Genomic DNA, 20150 nt, shown 5'->3' with positions numbered 1-20150 from the left:
CACATGTATTCGAAGAACAAGAGCACATTTTGCATATGTTACATACATCTAACGCAGTTATAAGGAATTATGCAGATAATCAGAACGATTGTAATTAGTATTGCAAAGTAATGCTATTCTACTAAAGCATAATCATTACTATATTGTTGCTCGGCGAGCAGATAGGAATAATGTATACGAGTCAAGACCCGTATAATCTGCACTACCACGTTCATTACAACTACTCCTCGTAACATTCGTCCATGCTTTTGAAACAAGATTCGTACTATTTTCACTAAACGTAAACCCTAATGACTACATTGAATATCTAAACTACCAAACAATCCCACGCCAAAGCTTGATGCTACTAAGCTGGAACATGAGGGTTTATGCAGCAGTAAAGCAAGATGAAGGTAGTATAGTCACACTCATTGGGAGCCAGAACATCGATGTTCGTGGTCAAAGTGGCTTCCAGACTGTTGGCACTCTAACATGAAAAATCAGCACACGTGAACTATGATACAATAGGCATTACAGGGTAATGCCAGTAGTTGACTTTAGTTGGGTTTGCAATTTTTTCGTATGCCAGCACCGTCACGTAGGAGCCCCCTTCAACAACAGGCACCAGTGTTTCAGCTCGCACTGAACACGACTGCACACAATGCAGCTAGCCGTGAGCAAGGATTCAAATGCTTTGAACAAAGCTAGACATTTAGTGTTGATAGGTACTTCCATTCTGCATGCAGCAACAGCATCAAGCTTCTCGAGCATGACTATCAATTATACGGTAACATCCATGAGTACATACAATTTTCGGAATGTGATGTTTCTTTGGTAATGTATTAGGAAACCTAGATCTGTGTCAAGGCATTTTTCATCACGGACAATTTATGAATAGAGCTTACTTAAGGCAGTCCTAAATTTAGAATACGAAATGAAGTGAAAGGTTAGCTGCTCTTACCTGCGATGTGACCCTAAGTGTAATCCCCAAGCATTGCACAGTGGGCAAAAAGAAATTACAGCAGCTTTCACCTTATAAACACATGCTGTGAGTTAGACTACGTGAGGACAGAAGAATGTATTCACCACGCTAAGCGCATTCATCGACAGTTTCCATTGGTGCACCAAACTCGCTGTTGAAAGTGCAAAATCAATAACGTGACCCGAGGGAGGCATTCTGAAAGTCACTTTTTCAATGTGGCTTGACCAAAACAATATTTGCACGAGTTCGGTCTAGTGGTTTGACAATGATGTGTGGTGCTGCCATAAAAATGTGGAACGCTTCGAGTGCAAGAAGTACTAAAATGAAGATTTTTTAGCGGTAGGGTTTCGTAGGGCAGATGTCACCGCTGCTGTGACGAGCTGTGTTCCAGTTGTCAGCGTTCTTTTGCGTGTTCACGAAAGCAATGCAGTTTTTCTGATATGGACACACTGGGAGCTTTCATGGCATGCGTTTATAGTAGCATGCGAATTGAAAGACGGGTGCAGAAAATGCAGGACATGGAGACACAGAAGCATGCGACAGCAATCCCGACACAGGGGCACTCACAGGCAACTCGTGCACATTCCGACACGAGATGTTGCACGGGATGAAGACCGGCGAGCGCGAGGCTAGACCGTGCAGGAGTCGGGCGTGCAACTGAGGGGCGTGGCGAACCTGAGTGCCTGATTGAGAACCCTTTCTTGTCCCTCAGCATGGGGTTCAGAGTGGGCCAGTAGTGGAAGAACATTTCCACCGCTGGGTGCCGTGCCTTGGCCGTGCCATGGGCGATCACGCACAGCAAGTCCTGCGTCACAACTTGCTCAGTCACTCTCGCGATTGTTTGGAAAACACTGGCCACAAACAAAGGTAAGGCACCTCAGACAACCTAGCCGTGTCTGATGAAGATAAGCAAAGATGTGAAAACTTACACTTGTCGGAAACGGCTAGGTTGTCTTTAAAAAAATTTTTGAATTTGTCGCGCACGAGCGGAGTTGCAGATGGTTGTCGCACACTGTAGTTGCTTTCTATCTTCCCTTGACCCAACTAATGCATTGGAAGCTAAGCATTGAGGGACCGCATAGGGGAAAGAAGTTACATTACACACATGTTATGACCATGAGCACTTGTGTCCTTTTTTTTTTCTTCGAATGCCCACTTTACTCTTTGTGTGATTGTGAGCGCGGGTGGGCACATTGTGACCTCCCATGGCAGCCGCAGTAACTACGAAGCTCGTGATGCTTAGATCAGCCAATGGCTGTGAATTTGGGTGTATGGCATTATTTGAAGAAAGAAAAAACAATTGGTCACTGCATTTGAGAATTCATAATAAATTCCAGGCTACATGCAGTGCTATAATGTATGACCCACATGTTCTCAGAAGCTGCGACTACTTATCGAGAGCATTTTCCGACTATGCTGAAAAAATGTTGTACAACCCCTTTAAGGAGTTATTTAAATGACCGCACGCAGTACTGTGATCGAGCTTATTTAATATGGACCTATAACCTTGGATAGAGCCGGTGAGATAGAAGTATGCCTGTGTGTGTTTGACTTCCATTCCTCCAGCTATATCTGAAGTTACGGTACAAATTGTACCGAGACGGTACCGAGATTGCGTGATTTTGATAACCTGCAATCTTTAATTTACGGCCGTGGAGCCCTTTAGTAGAGCTTTAAAAGCAAGCAAAGGGAAAGTACCACTTGCCTTGACAATGTCTCGTTTGAGGCTCATGAGACATTCCAGCAACTGCGTCTGGTATGCTGCCAAAGAACAAAGCCAGATAGAGCAAAATAGCATTGTGCAGGAAGGTGTGACAAACAATTAAATTTGCTTTTTAGGCTAAGTTTCTCCATAAAAAGAACAGAAGAGCTCCTTTAGTTGCTTTGGAAAAAATTATATAGTAATTCTACTTCCCACGTACTTCCCACATGCCAAACAAATCAAAATTAATATTATTGTCTCTAAGAAAAGACCCAGGGGAAGCACAAATTCATGAATGACTCATAAAAATTATTTCTCATCACCGTTGACATTTAAATTTTAATGAGTGCCCCTAATTTGAGTTCATATCATCGACTGTCACCATCGCAGTATCAACGAATTCTTATGTGTTTCTTATTGAAATTAGATCACATCTTGTCTTATTGACATTATAGCTTCTATTTTGTTTTTTGCGGAGTGATAATTACAAGGCAAAGTTTTTCGTGGCCCCTCCTATGGGATGTGAAACCACTGCAGTCAAACATAGAAAACAAGCAAGATAAAATTTGCAGCAATGCAGGTTATTCCAACGAGAACACATCTTTGCCATCTTGTGAGAAGGTTACATATGCGAGTTCGGTTTTCAACATGCGAAACACTATATTTACTGGTAGAGTGTTCAAAGGTGTCCACGAGCACTTCAACACCTTTGGATAAAAAAAGGCCTATTTAGACAAACAAATGTAAAAAAAAGGAGCAGAAGCACATGCACCTTTGCATTAATTTCTAATCCCGATTAATAGAACTGGTAAGTACGAACTGGTAAAGTATGATTTAAGGGGTCGAGATTCATGAAGAGAGATGCATGCTGTCAACACTCCAGCACCAAGCCTTAATGATATGCAAGTGTGTACTGACCCACATTCTCCGTGTACTGGAATACCATCATAATTACTGCAGATGTAGACATGTTGGCATAATTAAGGGCATCCACATCCACTGGATTGGCTGCAAATAAAAAGAAAGACAACAGGGCGTATCAAAACCTCATCTTCTCGTAAATTGTGTACATTCTTCCGTGACTGCCACGGGCATGCCTAGCGTGGCCGAAATTAAGAAACGCGCGGTCAACAACCAAGAGTTGAGTGCTTGCTGATCCCAACACAAAGGGGGCAAGTTGACCTTTATCACTTGAAGCACATCCCACGCACAGTTCAGAACTCTCAGCTGAAGCCTACTCGTCAGAACAAATCCTCTGCAATAGGCGATTTCAATTTCAAAGGGAAGTAACGAGCACCCACAAGAAACAACAGTAAGAATATTCACTAGTGGTTTATCTCAATTTCCACACAAAGAAATTATTCTACAATAAATAATACAAATCAAGTTCAATCAATCAGTCAATTTGTTTCACCAGAAAATTTTGTATAAACTTAGGGGCTAAATGCTGCTCCAGGCAGCTTGACTGTGTCCCCCGTGACAATTACATTTGCACCACATGGCGTTCAAAGCACAAGTATGCATGTAAGATTATAAGGCCGATATAATATGTAACACACATCAGTAATAGTGCAACAATATTTCAGTAGGGATCGAGCCAAGGAATAAACACAGCACACAAAGAGTTACAGAAGGATGCAGCCAACATTTGAAGAATTCGTGGTTTAACTCACTGATGGTGTAAGGTAGCAGATGATTGCAGAGCATGTCTACAATGTCCTTGTGCAAGGACGTCGGAAACAAGGCCATCGATGAGGCCACAATGTAAGGCAGCGTGTCCATATATTCGTGCTCCAAGAACGGCACTAGGCACGCCAGAGTGTTTAGGATCGTGTACCCGAGAGCTGTGGAAAATAAATAAACACGGCACATGCACATATAGAACGAAACTAAGTTTAGTTGGCTTATTACACAAAGGAAAGTGTGGATTTGAACACAGGGAGAACAAAGGGGTAGTTTGTTGTAATAGCGTAGCCTGAACTAAAAGGAGACATTTCGATGCAAAGCTATGATCAAAGAACCCCTTCGGTTAACACGGATCAGCTGCATGAGTCTTCCATCGTATGGGCAGTGGCCACTATTCTACGACTGCATAAAATTTGTGGAGTAAAAAATTCAAATTAGCATAATATAGAAATGGGAACATGTTGCAGGACAGTGGAGCCAAAACCTGCATCATCCTTAAATTACTTGTCTGCTTTATATTCTCTATAAATACATTAGCACTCATGCAAGACAGGAAAAAGATGCTGGCTGTCTTTTTTGCGAGTGGTTCACACTTTCATATGTCTTATGCCTGAATCACCTGTAAACTTTAAAGAAAGAGATGCATTGAGCAGATCATTAAAATAATATACGTCTGTTATAATGTGCTGGGCATTGTACTCCTGACATAACTGTCGAGTGTACTATATAGACGCATCAATAACGAAAAAAAAATTGCTTATGAAGTCTTTTTGTCTAAAAGATTCCTGCCAAATTTTAAAAAATCGGCCATTTCACATACATGCAGAAGGTCGACTCTGCTGGCACATAAATAAAAAATTAAGAACTGCAACTCAAACCTTCGAAATCCAGAATCCGAAATCTGTGTTTCATCATTCTCAAAACTAAATCAACACAAGCACTTATCTTGCACTTTTAGTAAGCTAAAGCTCACCAATGAATACACAATCTACAGCCCACATAAACGTCGAAACGGCTGTGAACAATACAAAAACTAAGAGACATTATCATCAGCGCTTGCAACACACAACACCTCTGCCATTCCAGCCAACGAGCTGTCCAATAATGCCTGTGTTGATAGTCTGGCTGGATTTCTCACCATGAGCTCCCGACTGGATGACAGGAACCGCATCCACTAATTGCACAATGGCGTGATAGAGAGCCTTGTAGTCCAGACTTGGAAACAGTGTTGTTCTGGCATGGTCCTTCTCGTGACAACGGATCATGTCAAGAGGAATACTGGGTACATCTTTGAGGACACTGCGAAATGCATTTGCAAGAATACAGAACCTTAGTTGTTTTTCTTTTTTGCACATGCACACATTTACGAGTGAGCAACAACAAAGTGATACAGTTGTTGTTAGTGCAACAATGTTTGCGTCAATTTCTTTCTTTTACGTGCTTCATCTAAGCACTAGTTTTGCATAATCTGAACTGCAAAACTAAATAGCTTCGGCTGCACAACTGCAAGCTTTTTTTCTTTCAAACCACTTGGCCATTCAGAATGATGAGCACATGTTTCTTGTTAATATTTGGCAGTTAGTTATCTTCTTAATAATTGTAAATAAGATATTTCTGGGGTTCGCTTCTGACAACTGCTAGACGTGAGTGAATATCTCCGCCTCACTCCCCTGTTTTGTGACTTGTACTCGCTTCAAAACACGGTATCTTACAAGACACAAATTAGGCATAGATTTTGATTATCATACACTGAACAAGTGTAGCCAATCAATTAGCATGTTTGTACATAACTTCAATGTACACAACTATCGCATTATAAGTACATCCACAGTGCGTACAGGAATGCACACATGTTTCTGAGATAGTATTAAAATAATATTTATCAGTTATTCTTCCAGCATTACCGAAACATAGACCTAGAACACTAGCACATAGATTTAATGTTTTATAATTATAGCTTACCAACTACTTCAAGGTAGACTTCACAATTTTAGAATTAGAGAAATGAACTACTTCTTAAATGATGGGACTAAAATTGCTCAAAACACTTTTATGTACGTGAGATGTTCTCAATTTGACAAGATTTTACATGCATAAAAAAGGGCATGACGCTTTAATGAGGCGGTTTCATTGATCATGCAACTAACCTGAGCAGTGTCTGGGAAAAATACTTCAGGGTGTTGGCAACGTCTACCCCTGAAGGCAGGGGAGGAAGACCATGCAGAATTCGTGTGTGGTAGTCGTGTAGATTACGAATCTTGGCGGTGACTGTAAGGAAATATTGTTGACAGTCAAGTCAGAGCAATGAAGACAGTAAAATAAAAAAAACATGGCCATAATGACTTTACCAATTACTGAATGGCAGCATTTAACTGTTGATATTCTGTCTGTTTATTACAAGATATATAAACAAACTGATTGATTGACATTCAGTGATTGAATGCAGAATTATAACCACTCAACTGCACACTTACAAAATTACACTGTAAATCTGTCCATTAATTATCTTAATTCCACTTCATGTTCTGTGAAGTATTTTAGGTATTTGAACTGCAGATCTGCTACAAAAAAATGCATAAAAAATATTCTACATGTGAAGTTCTTTCACTATGTGTCTGAATGCGTAATATGCTACATTATTCTGAGAACAGAGCAGATAACTGAAATTATTTTAAAATTTTCTTGACTACACACCACCTAAGTACTGCACCTGTCGTCATCTATTTCATATATTGCCGCATGAATTCGCGTGGTTTTCGTGTGGAAGAGGACGAAGAGGTTGGGTTGGAGCAGTTTTTCTTTTTGTCCTAGCTTGACGAGCAGTTCTGCGGAAGGTTTCCTTGAGTGAGACAAGATTGGTGACAAGATTGGTGGAGGTGCTGGGTACGACAACTGACGACGCACCCCATGCACAAGAGCCCATCCAGGAGCCGGAACACAAGCCCTGTGCCCGTGGACACGCCAGTTCACAGAACAAGCCGCCGCCAACGAGGCCTACCACCAGAGACACCGGCACAGCTTATCCATAGAGCGACTATGACTTCGCCTCAAGGCGTCATGGAAACTCCTACGTCGTCGGCACCAATTTATTGCACTGTCCAGAACCCGCTGATGCCTAGTCCCTTTCACGGAGAGCTGTTTGAAGATGTGGACGACTGGCTGAGCGAGTTCGAACACGTCGCAGCGATCAACTACTGGGACGAAGCCGCCAAACTCCGCAACGTCTACGCGTGTTTGAAAGACGGCGCCCGAACGTGGTTCATGAACAGAAGTGATGTCTTGACATCCTGGCGCGAGTTCCAGCATCGCCTCTTGGAGACCTACCGGAGCCCCGACCGCCGCGATCGTGCTGAACGTGCATTGCATTCACGCATCCAGATGCCTAATGAGACCGTCACCATGTACGTGGAGGACATGACGCAGCTTTTCAGGCGAGCGGATCCGGCAATGCCAGAAGAAAAAAAGCTACGCTATCTGATGCGAGGCGTGAAGGAGCAGCTTTTTGCTGGTCTAGTGCGGAGTCCTCCGAAGAGTGTAGCAGAATTCCTGACCGAAGCCACTACGATGGAGAGGGTACTTCATCAGCGGTCAGCCCTACTCAACCGGCAAGTGAATTCTGCATCACCTACTGAATTTTCCGCCAGCTTCGGGAGCAACAGCATTGAGTGGATTCGCGAAATCGTCCGCTCCGTCGTCCGCGAGGAAATCGCGAAACTACACGGGGCGAGACAGCCGGAGGTAAGCAGCATCACCAATATTATTCGGGACGAGGTCCAGCAGGTGCTTCACAGCCGTCGCCCTCAACCAACGGTTACAAATCTAGAACCACCTCCTGCGTCCACTGATGTTGGGAACCGCACATATGCCGAAGCTCTGCGCACTTCCATGCCGGTCTCAAGCCCTACAGTCCCAATCCAGACGATGCCGCCAGTTTCAATTCAATCTGCGCATGCTGGTTTGGACATCGACGGTCGCCGTGCCCCTCCGCGGAAGTCCGATATTTGGCGTACGTCGGATAGAAGACCCCTCTGCTTCCATTGCGGTGAAGCCGGTCACATCTACCGGGAATGTCCATACCGACAACTTGGACTGCGCGGTTTCTCTATTCATTCGCCTCGTCCCCTAGTTGGTCAGAGGCCAAGAGAAATTGAGGACTACCTCGCGCAGCAACGTCTGCCTTTCCCACGGCGTCAATCGCGGTCTCCATCTCCACGACGACCCGCAGCTATTGGACCACGTCTCAGTACGATGGCACGGGGACGTTCCCCAAGCCCTCGTCGGGAAAACTGAAGGCAGCGACCTTCGGGGGCGAGGTCGCTGGGACTAAAAGTGCGGAAGACCTCCTATCGACGCTTCCACAAAACGCTGCAGACATTGAATTGACGTCTGAGTGCAGTGCGAGAGAAATGCCGGATTGTGCGTCTGAACCCAGTGGCCGAGTCTCACTCGACATTCCCGTGCTGATAGACGGTCTTCAGGTCAGCGCATTGGTGGACACAGGTGCAGATTATTCTATTATGAGCGGAAAATTGGCAACCAGTCTTAAGAAAGTGATGACACCTTGGAATGGGACGCGTATTCGCACTGCTGGAGGCCACGTTATTACTCCATTGGGTCGCTGTACCGCAAGAGTGGAAATACGCGGGTCAACGTTTGTGGTAACCTGCCTCGTACTACGCGACTGTTCTCGTCAGCTCATCCTTGGAATGGACTTCCTTCGAGAGAATGGCGCGATCATAAATCTCCGCGAGCGAATGGTGACTTTCTCGACGCAACTTGCAACCGATCGAGGCGCTGATAGCTGTCGTAGACCTGCGCTGCGTGTTGCCGACGAAAGCGTGACGTTGCCTCCCCGAGCGACTGCTTTCGTAGAAGTCACCTGTGAAGACCTCCAAGACGGTGACGTGGTCGCCGAGAGCAACGTATCCCTTTTACTGCTTCAAGGTGTGTGTGCAGTGCGAAGCATTCTGCGTGTGCGTGACGGACGGTCGCAGATACTCGTCACAAATTTTAACTTCGAGCACCGACATCTTTTCCGCGGCACCACCGTGGCCTTCGGAGACCGTGTAGCGGATGTCACCGAGTGCTTCGCATCCGAGGAAATGGTTGATGGAGATAAGTTTCTGGACCACATCGACGTCAGTTCGAAGCTTTCGGACGAGAAGAAGGCCGCACTGCATACCCTGCTGAAGGAATTTAAATCTTGCTTCGCCTCTTCATCTAGAGTCGGTCAAACACCCCTCATAAAGCACCGAATTATTACCGACGATGATGTTCGCCCAATCCGCCAGCAACCTTACCGTGTTTCGGCTAAAGAACGCGAGACTATACAGACGCAGGTAAAGGAGATGCTTGACGACGGGGTGATACAACCGTCGAGCAGCCCGTGGTCCTCGCCAGTCGTTCTAGTAAAGAAGAAAGACGGAACGCTGCGATTCTGTGTTGACTACAGGAAACTCAATAGCGTCACCAAAAAAGACGTCTACCCGCTTCCACGGGTTGATGATTCTCTCGACAGGCTACGACACGCGAAGTATTTTTCATCGATAGATTTGAAGAGCGGCTATTGGCAGATAGAGGTCGATGAGCGAGACAGAGAGAAGACAGCGTTTGTAACTCCCGATGGGCTTTATGAATTCAGAGTTCTTCCTTTCGGCCTCTGTTCAGCTCCCGCAACATTCCAGCGAATGATGGATACCGTCCTCGCTGGCTTGAAGTGGCAAAGCTGCCTTGTATACCTTGATGATGTGGTCATCTTTGCCGAGAGTTTCGAAGAACATCTGAAGCGTCTAAGAATGGTTCTGGAAGCTATTCGTTCGGCCGAACTCACGCTAAAACCCCAGAAGTGCCATTTCGGCTACGATGAGCTGAAATTTCTGGGACATGTTGTGAGTGCGGATGGAGTGCGGCCTGACCCAGAAAAAACTGCAGCAGTCGCCACCTTTCCTGTGCCGTCAGACAAAAAAGCGGTACGGCGTTTTCTCGGCTTGTGTGCTTATTATCGCCGATTCATTACCAACTTCTCGACGATAGCCGAACCGCTCACGCGACTCACCCGAGATGATGTACCGTTTGCCTGGACTACAGAGCAAGAAGCAGCTTTCACAGAGTTACGGCAGCGAATGCAAGAGGCACCTGTTCTTGCGCATTTTGATGAGGACGCTGATACCGAAGTTCACACGGATGCAAGCAACGTCGGACTTGGCGCTGTCCTTGTACAACGGCACAACGGCGTAGAACATGTCATAGCTTACGCCAGTCGTACTCTCTCTCGAGCCGAGGCCAACTACTCCACTTCAGAGAAGGAATGCCTCGCAGTCGTGTGGGCAACGGCAAAGTTTCGACCTTACCTCTACGGCCGTCCCTTCAAGGTGGTGACCGATCACCATTCGCTGTGTTGGCTGGCCAATCTCCGTGACCCGTCTGGTCGTCTCGCTCGGTGGAGTTTGCGCTTGCAAGAGTTTGACATCATGATTGTGTATAGGTCTGGGCGCAAGCACGAAGATGCCGACGCACTTTCTCGAGCACCCGTGGGACATCCTGATATAGACTCGGAATATGCTGATGGTTTTCTCGGAGCCCTCAGTGATTCTGACTTTATGTCTAGACAGAGAGCCGATCAGGAATTGCGCCCTATTATTGATTCTTTAGAAGGCCGAAATTCTCACACTCCTCGGCGCATCGCTCGCGAATTGTCATCCTTTTGTCTAAGGAGGGGCATTCTTTACAAGAAAAATGCTCGAGGTAGCAACAAAGCCTTCCTCCTCGTTGTACCAGCCGACATGCGGGATGACATCCTCCTCGCGTGCCATGACGAGCCCACGTCGGGACACTTGGGCTACTCGCGGACTCTCGCCAGAGTGCGCCAGCAGTACTATTGGCCACGACTTTCGACCAGTGTACACCGCTACGTGCAAGGCTGCCGCGAGTGCCAGCGTCGCAAGACGCCACCCGTGAAACCTGCGGGCCTTCTCCACCCTATTACACCACCACGGACACCTTTCGACCTCGTGGGAATGGACCTTCTAGGACCCTTCCCTTTGTCGGCCACTGGTAACAAATGGATTATAGTGGCAACCGATTACTTGACCCGGTATGCTGAGACAAAGGCATTACCCCGCGGCACGGCGTCTGAAGTGGCGAAGTTCTTCGTGCAGCACATCGTCCTCCGGCACGGCGCGCCGTCATGTGTGATTACGGATAGAGGAACATCGTTTACGGCACAAATGCTAGAGGACATTTTCAGACTGAGCTGCACGAGTCACCGAAAAACAACGGCTTACCACCCACAAAGTAATGGACTGACGGAAAGGCTCAACAAGACCATAGCGGACATGCTGTCAATGTACGTGGACGTGCAGCACAAAACCTGGGACGATATCCTCCCATACGTCACGTTCGCATACAATACGGCAATGCAGGAAACAACCCGATTTTCACCTTTCCACCTTGTTTATGGACGCAACGTACAAACGATGCTTGACGCTATGCTGCCGTACGATAATAGCGATGCTCTTTCTCCAGAAGCCGAGCAATACACGCAGTACGCCGAAGAGGCTCGTCAACTGGCTCGCGTGAACATCGGTCACCAACAAGACGCAGATGCACGACGTTACAACCTTCGCCGTCGAAACGTCGCATACCACCCGGGTGAACGAGTGTGGGTGTGGACTCCTGTCCGACGACCAGGCTTGTCTGAAAAGCTTCTGAGCCGTTATTTCGGACCATACAAGGTTATCCGACGTGTGAGTGACCTTACATACGAAGTACTTCCGGACGGCACAGTGTCGTCACGTCGACAACATCGGCCCGAAACTGTGCATGTCGTACGACTCAAGCCGTACTACACACAATAGTCTCTGTGCTTGCGAGTTACTTCGCAAACGTGACAGTGATCTCATGTGGTGTTTTTCTTTTTCTTGACTCTCCCACTGGTGCTGTTGTGTTCGCGCATGGTCCAAGTGCTTGTGCGCCCTCTTTGTTTTCCCTGGCACTCACTTTGTCATTCTCTGCGTCAACGCGTGTTCTAATTATGGGTTTTTTTTTTCTTCTTCTTTTTATTTAGAAGCATCGAGTCGATGCTTTTTAAAAGGGGGGGACTAATGCCGCATGAATTCGCGTGGTTTTCGTGTGGAAGAGGACGAAGAGGTTGGGTTGGAGCAGTTTTTCTTTTTGTCCTAGCTTGACGAGCAGTTCTGCGGAAGGTTTCCTTGAGTGAGACAAGATTGGTGACAATATCATAAATCTAAAGATAAAAATGTGATAAATTACTGTCAATGTCACGAGAATTTTTAGAGGCAAGTGCAACAACGAATGTGTAGGTGGCAATCATGTATCAAAAGACTTTTCAAAGCTGAGACTAAGAAAACAGAATAATAGTCATTACAGTAAGACTACAGCTCATAGATGCTTATTGTTATCTCTATTCAAACACTCCCATGTCAACACTAAAGTTCATATGCCTTCAGGATTATGAGTAGTGTACGATTCATTTATAACATAACGAGATATAAATAGTTTTGGGTGGAACACTTAATTGCTATGGTATTCACACATGCGTTTTTGCAAAACAAGAGACTCAACGGCTAGGAATTATACTTACAGGCGGCTGCTCTCGTTCCCATGATGAGCTATACTAATCTCGACGTCTTGCAACATAAAAAATGAGGGATGAGAAAAGAAAGATAGCAATTAAAATTTAATTCAAGTGAAGCTATCATATGTGCACACAAGCAGTCCTTCTTCACGCAGTGTAAAGTATTGCGCTTAATGAATTTTCGCATGCACGCAAAAATCTAATGTTTGGGCCAAATGAAGATTAACATACACCTCATGGTATAAACCCACTACTCAAAAAAATGTGAACATTAATAATCGAGTACCATAACTTCGAGGCAAAGATTTAGACACCGAAGCACCGCCAGAAGAAAGACAAAGCACTGGGAATTCAGGTATGGGTTTCTAAAATTTGCTCTCGAAGATATGTACCAATTAGCCAAGCGACAAGTTCCCAGTTCCATATTGTTTGCAGTGTCTCCAACATGCCCCGTTAAACATAATGCATTATTTAATGTACGTGCACCATGGACTACTTTCCCTTCTAAGAAGTAGTAAAATATGACAACCAATGAAAGATTTATATTACAGACAGATGTGTTCCGTTTTTTTTTTTTACAGCAAGAAATTTGAGGCATAAACAAAGGGAGCATCAATATCTGGATGAATCTGAGCCATCTAGCTTTCCAATATTTCCACGAATGTTTCAGAAACTAAAATAAAAGTACTTAGCTTGAATGAAAATCGAGCAACCAGGCATCATACATTCAACTACTACAATTGTCCTTATGACACTGTATAATAATGACTTGAAATATTTATAAAGGGCTTCTATGGCAGCTCATATGGCACAGTACACAACAGCTGCCGCACACCGGCCATCAAAATAGAGCAAGAAGCCTTTTTTTACTTCTCCATAACCAAGCGTATGGACGCATTTCAACGCTATCCTTTCTTTCGAGTCGCCAACCACGCACGATCAACTCGTTGGAACGTTCAACTCGGTTCACACGTATATCGCGACGCGAAACATTGCGCGCCATGCCCATCATTGGCGAGCGGGAGCTAGGAGATCGAAATGATAGCGGGAGAGAGGTAGCAACAGCCAGCATCCCGGCCCGCTCCTGCCCGAACGGTACTAAGAATCTTTCGCGGTACTCGACAGCCCTAGAAGTGGCCAGAACGTGCGATCAGCTGCAGTAATTTAGAGAGAATTCCTCGAGGGAGCAGCTGTTATCGGGGATGCTGTTGCCTACTTTCGCCGGTTCCGCATCCGGAGTAGAGAGAAGCGCGCGCGCGCGTTGGCGATTCCGATGGGGAAGGAGAATGGGGGTTCGGTCTGTGCGCACAAATTGTCTCTCCAAGAGGACACCTCAACCGATGCACGCACAGGTGTAAGGGGACGAAAAGGGGACAGTGGGGAGGAAAGACAGAACGGAAGGGCTCGCGGCAAGGTAGAAGCAGGGTGGCGGCTCACCGTTTCGTTTGGAGGCGAGAAATGAATGCAGGATATGCGCAGGATTAGGTCGCTGCGCGCGGGGTGCGTTTCCGGGCGGCGTTTTTTTTCTCTTAGCAGATCAGCTGCGACCCCGGCAGTGGCATAACGGCGGCTGAGCCTCCAAGGATCGGAGCTGTCGGATCGTTTTCGGGTCTCCCGTCGACGTTGCTTGACGCTCGCGCTGGCCTGCGGCGCGGCGTTTTTCGAGCGTTGCTTCAAGTCGCCCAGCCCCAGGCGACGGCCCAACCCACGGTTGCGAATGTGGAGCGGAGAAGGTACTCGGATTGAGGACGAGGAAAAGAGAGAAAGCGAACGAGCTTCGCCGTTAACGCGCTAGGTGGCTGCAGTGCACCGCAAAAGGCGTGTTCAGGGAACATAAAGATAATACGCACGACACGGCGGCAAAATTTGAACAAAGCATGATCCCCTCAAATCTTTCTTGCAGCTGCCCTCGAAAAGCCTGCATATGCAAGTAATAAGCGTCATGCAGGCATGTCCCCAGCTCTCTACCCTACCGTTCTGGAGTAAGCAATAAGGAAAAATGGGAGGCCCCCATGCTCAGCCCGATTTTAAGGACCGGGTACTATAGCTAACGCGACACGTTCATCGCCGATGCAGACTGGAAAAAGCGCATACCGCTGTACGTTGGAGAGTCGCTGTCCATCGCACCTATTCCGCGCAACATGCATCCTACTTTCCACAGAAGTAGGCACAAGGCTAGAGCTAACGCTATTCAACGGAAGTTCAAGCAAGACACGGACGCCCGCTACACTGACGCGGCCAAGTATCCGCATAGAAACGCGTACGCTGTCTGCGTCGTAGATTCTCAAGGCTGAGAATAGGTGTTCGGCAATATGGGCAATCGCAGGGAACTATGGGATACGACGGCTTCCAGTTCGACGCACCACGCTAAAAATTATGGAGGGACCTTACACCACGCGGGTTAGCAGCGGCACGCGCGAATTTTTGTACCACTCCATTAATAATAATAAAAAAGCCACTCTTCGTGCAATGTCACTGCTTTAGAAGTTGTTTTTTTTTTTTTTGCTAACTGTGACAATGACAAGCTACGAAAGCCATGAACGGTAAGAAAACTTCTTTATCGCAATAAAATTATCTGCAATGATTTTGTGCTGCCCAGGGGTACTGTCAGTTTGGCTAGCAGATCAGTCAATACACAAGACAGTTTTCATTTTAAGATACGTTTCTGCAGAAAAAAAAAATCACCACATTAAAGATCTCAGGGGATGGGGATGACTTTAGCAGCGTGCTAAGAATTCATTTCGCGATCGCTGCTTCGGCCGACATCATCGGTCGATCGGCATGAAGCGCGGCACTTATTGAGTGCGTTGCGATATTTTTTTTTTCTAGCCTTCAGCGCGCTATAGGATGCATTTCTTAGTCTAAGCCAGATGCTTATTTGAACGCTGATCTTGGTCGCCTTGCAGGACCTCAATAAAGTTTCGCAACCAACCAACCAACTTGGTCGAGCTGCACGGCACGGCGGTACATAAACAGCCACGGTCAGAGATAGACGGTGACGAATAATCGAAATGCGGCTCTTATTTAACGCACTTCTTCCCTTGTGTGCCGTCCTGGCGCACAGTTTGACCACGATAAACGAAAAATTGACTCGTCTAGCGCTTCGTGTAAACCTACTCTTGAGTGAAGCTTCGCGTTTTTTGTCGTATATATGGGTGCAATGGCCGGCGCTCATCTCGCATGGAAGGTAGATTTCGCCCACGCGTTCCTGATAGTGTTACAAATACGTTCCGGCTGACGGTAACAGGTAATAGTGGGACACACCAAAAAAGGGCGCCTCAGACTGAAAGTGAAGAAGTTGACTTTGTTGGTTTCTTTCGGTGCTTCCGATCTGGACTTCAGCCACGAGAACTTTTTCTACGCAGTTTGCAAGTATCTTCATGAAAGTAAAATAATTAAGCTTTTAATTGCGTGATTATTATTCCTGCAAAAATATTCCAACATAAACAGGAGCTTTGTTCAACCATGCTAATTCCTATATAAGGTAATGAATGATTGTCTGATCTGAACGAGTGACAAACTATTGCACTCCTTTAATTCTGCCTAAGGTGTACTTTCTTCTTCCTTGCTTTTTTTTTTTGTCTCCGGTGGGTGGTTTCGATCGTGAATATAAAAAAAATTAACTGAATTGAATCATCGATTCTTGGCCGATCCCCCTGAGTGGGTACGAGCCATGGCTGTGGAATCATCATCATCATCATGGTGAGCTGTGTTGTGGCTGCGGGGACTGTCTACTGTTATTTCCACGTAACAATATCTTTGCTAGGCGCACCTGCGCGACGATGATGATGATGACACACGTACCTGTGATAAAATGGTCTTCGCACACTCTGGCTTGGTACTAGAAGGCTACCTGTCGCTGCGGCTCTTTTCACAACCGTGGCCCACCTAATTTTTTTTTTCTTCCATCCATGGAAATCGATACCTGCGTTTGCCCTTCACACTCTAATTGGAGAAGCCAACGGCTGAACAACCGAACGTAGTTTATCAGGAGTAAGATAAACGGGCGACCGCGCGCGCGAATTCCGAATAATGTGAGGCTTGGGGCGGAGCGGTTCGCCGTCGTCTGCTCTTCTCGAATCGGAAGCCGGCAGCAGACGATGTATCCCACAATCCCTTGCTCTTTTACTGGTCACCTATTAACGTCGGCCACGGTCAACGCACTCAATTCAGACGCAGCGGAAGAATCTGCAATCGCTCTCGCAACCGCCGCATGTACAGACGGCGCGGTGATCTTCACCGTCTCGCAAGCCGCCTGCAGGAACTTTGCTAAGGGCCGTACCTCAGCCAATGCCATCAATATTTTGAAACGGCGAAGCACTCCACTCCCGTACACTTGTATATTATGGCTGCCAGGACACCACGAGGGTCTGCAGGGAAATGAAGCGGCCCACGCCGCTGCCCGCGAGCACGTCAGCCGGGCTGCCCCCTCTGCCCACAGGACGTCCGACCCGTCGTTGAAGAGACGGAAGTTGTTCAAAACACCTATTCGTCGTTACTCCAGCATTACAGGCTAGAGCGACGAGTATACCCCTCCACTACACCCAAAACTGACAAAAGAGGAAAGCGTGACAGTAAGACGGCTGCAAAGCAGCACATACACACATGGGGCCTTAATGCACCGTCTCTACCCAACGAGATATAGCTCTATGTGCCCGCTTTACAACGTACCGGACACCCTGGCACACTTGCTTCTTGCATGCCAGTATATATGCCAGACGTTATCTGCAACAACACACGACTTATAACGAAGCAGGACGGACGAACGAAGACCTAACCGAAATGTGAGAGGCAGATTGATTGATATGTGGGGTTTAACGTCCCAAAACCACCATATGATTATGAGAGACGCCGTAGTGGAGGGCTCCGGAAGTTTCGACCACCTGGGGTTTTTTAACGTGCACCCAAATCTGAGCACACGGGCCTACAACATTTCCGCCTCCATCGGAAATGCAGCCGGGATTCAAACCCATGACCTGCGGGTCAGCAGCCGAGTACCTTAGCCACTTGACCACCGCGGCGGGGCCATGGGAAGCGAAGCTCGCCCTCGAGGATCTGGGAGACCAACGACGACTCATCGCCAGGGCAAAGGGGGCAGTAGAAGCCAGGGGGTTCCCAGACTAAGGAGCCTTCCCACCTCAGGGTGACACCAGGCATTGCTCGGGGCATTGTTCCGAAAATAAACGTTTACTTCTCTCTCTCTCTCTCTCTCAGTGTATGAGGTGGGTCGTAGAAATATGACCTCACCCGGCTTATACCAGGATGATAGTAAGTCCGTTCGCGGTATGCGGAAGCGTCAGTTACCATTTCAGCAAGTGCCCAGCCATCGCAAAGAAATACCGTACACGTACGCATTGCAGTCACTGCAGACCTCGTAAAAAAATTTCCCCCTTATTCATTTTAAATGGCCCCGGGGAGTTCACCGGTAAACTCTAAAGCACTAAAAAGAAAGTTACGGCGTTTTTTCCCCTTTTTTCCCCCGGCAGATAAACTCACACCTGTTCCTTTCAACAAAAGCAATGAAAGTGCACAATAACACCTCGATTTCTCTGCTAGCCTGCAATAACTTGGAAGCTCTAGGTGACCGAGGCGCTTTTGTCGATTTCTTCACGAATCCATAGTCTAATCGCTCTGCAACTTTTCAACTGAAAGAACACAGGATAGTCGTAGCACGCGGGAAGTTTTTCCAGGTGGCATTCCTTTTTTCATTTAGTAGATCAACTGCAATCTCGGTGGTGGCATCCTCATCATCAGCCTGACTACGCCCACTGCAGGACAAAGGCCTCTCCCCTGTTCCGCCAGGCAACTCGGCCCTGTGATTGCAGTTGCCACTCAACATCCGCAAACTTCCTAATCGAATCTCCCCACCTATTTTTCTGTCTCCCCTTCACCCACTTGCCTTCTCTTGGTATCCAGTCTGCGATCCTGATCCTTAGTGACCAGGGGTCATCTTGCCTTCGCGCTACGTGCCCTGCCCACGACCATTTCTTCTTTTTGATTTCAACTATTATATCCTTAACCCCCGTTTGTTCCCTAATCCACTCTGCTGTCTTCTTGTCTCTTAAGGTTACACCTATCATTTTCCTTTCCATTGCTCTTTGCGTCGTCCTCAACTTAAGATGAACCCTCTTTGTAATCCTCCAGGTTACTGCTCCGCGGGTAAGTACTGGTAAGATGCAGCTGTTATATACCTTCATGTTGAGGGATAGTGGCAGTCTGCCATTAATTTTTTGAGAATGCTTGCCTAAGGTGCTCCACCCCATTCTTATTCTTCTGGTCATTTCACTCTGATGGGTTGGTTCCGCGGTTACTACGTACTCTTTTACAACTTCAAGTGCGCTGTTACCAAACTCGAAGCGTTATTCTCTTCCAAGGCTGTTGTACATTACTTTCGTTTTCTGCAGATTAATTTTAGGATCTACCTTTCTGCTCTCCTTGTCTAATTCAGTATAATCATGAATTGCGATTCGTCCCCGAGTTACTCAACAATGCATTGTCATCGGCCAAGTACAGGTTACTAAGGTACTCTCCATGAACTCGTATCCCTAACTCTTCCCTTTCTACCTTTGAAAACATCCTGTAAGCACACGGTAAATAGCATTGGAGAGATCGTATTCCCTTGTCTTACACCCTTCTTTATTTTCATTCTGTCGCTTTATTTATAGAGCAGTATATATCGTGGCAGTTGATGTGCTCTAGATTTCTTCCAGGATGTTTATAAATCCTTCGTCGACGCCCTGATTCCGCAACGTGTGCATGACTGCTGATGTCTCGACTAAATCAAATGCCTTCTCGTAATCTGGGGAAGTGATTATAAATGAAAGGAAGAGAAAAGTGAGCCCCGTAACTGGCTCTAAGGGGGAGGACACCTCGAAAGTAGCTCACGAGGGATGGGGGTAGAGAAGGGAATAAAAGGATAGGATTAAAATGCAGAGAGATAGAGAGAGAAGTAGAAGAGAGGGATGCGCAGGGACAGGGAGCGACGGAAGTAAGGAGAAGACAGGAAAGATGGACACGGTTGCAGGAGTCCGATGACGGGGCACCACTGGCGAGAGCTCTTGTCGGCGACAGGAGATGGCGTAGGGCTAATTCTGTCGGCCAGAGCTACGCTGTCGTCGGAGATCGCGAGGGCACAACCGGTCGGCACGGAATCCAGCGAGCGAGTTTGCTTCTGATAATCTGTGAAGGCTATGTATAGATAGATA

At 46.7% G+C, this 20150-nt stretch overlaps 1 protein-coding gene across 2 annotated transcripts in view; it reads right to left on the bottom strand.

Annotated features, from left to right (window-relative positions):
- The window catches only part of LOC119168293 (protein unc-79 homolog), a 101901-nt gene extending 87242 nt beyond the window's left edge, over positions 1-14659 (bottom strand). Inside the window, exons 1-8 of one of the 2 annotated variants that reach the window (XM_075867139.1) lie at positions 14383-14659; positions 12952-12997; positions 6497-6617; positions 5488-5648; positions 4337-4507; positions 3582-3671; positions 2667-2722; positions 1637-1766 (exon numbers count right to left, since the gene is read on the bottom strand). In XM_075867139.1, the coding sequence (XP_075723254.1) occupies positions 1637-1766; positions 2667-2722; positions 3582-3671; positions 4337-4507; positions 5488-5648; positions 6497-6617; positions 12952-12973 (751 nt within the window). In that variant the 5' untranslated portion in view covers positions 12974-12997; positions 14383-14659. Of the gene's footprint in view, positions 1-1636; positions 1767-2666; positions 2723-3581; positions 3672-4336; positions 4508-5487; positions 5649-6496; positions 6618-12951; positions 12998-14382 lie in introns of those variants that run through there. The other variant, XM_075867140.1, reaches the window with a different exon arrangement.
- Positions 14660-20150: the final 5491 nt, after the last annotated feature.

The sequence above is a fragment of the Rhipicephalus microplus genome, chromosome 6 (assembly GCF_043290135.1).
Source record: "Rhipicephalus microplus isolate Deutch F79 chromosome 6, USDA_Rmic, whole genome shotgun sequence".
Lineage (NCBI taxonomy): Eukaryota > Metazoa > Arthropoda > Arachnida > Ixodida > Ixodidae > Rhipicephalus > Rhipicephalus microplus.
The sequence above is the reverse complement of the archived record's forward strand: the minus strand, read 5'-3'. Positions and strand labels throughout refer to the sequence as shown.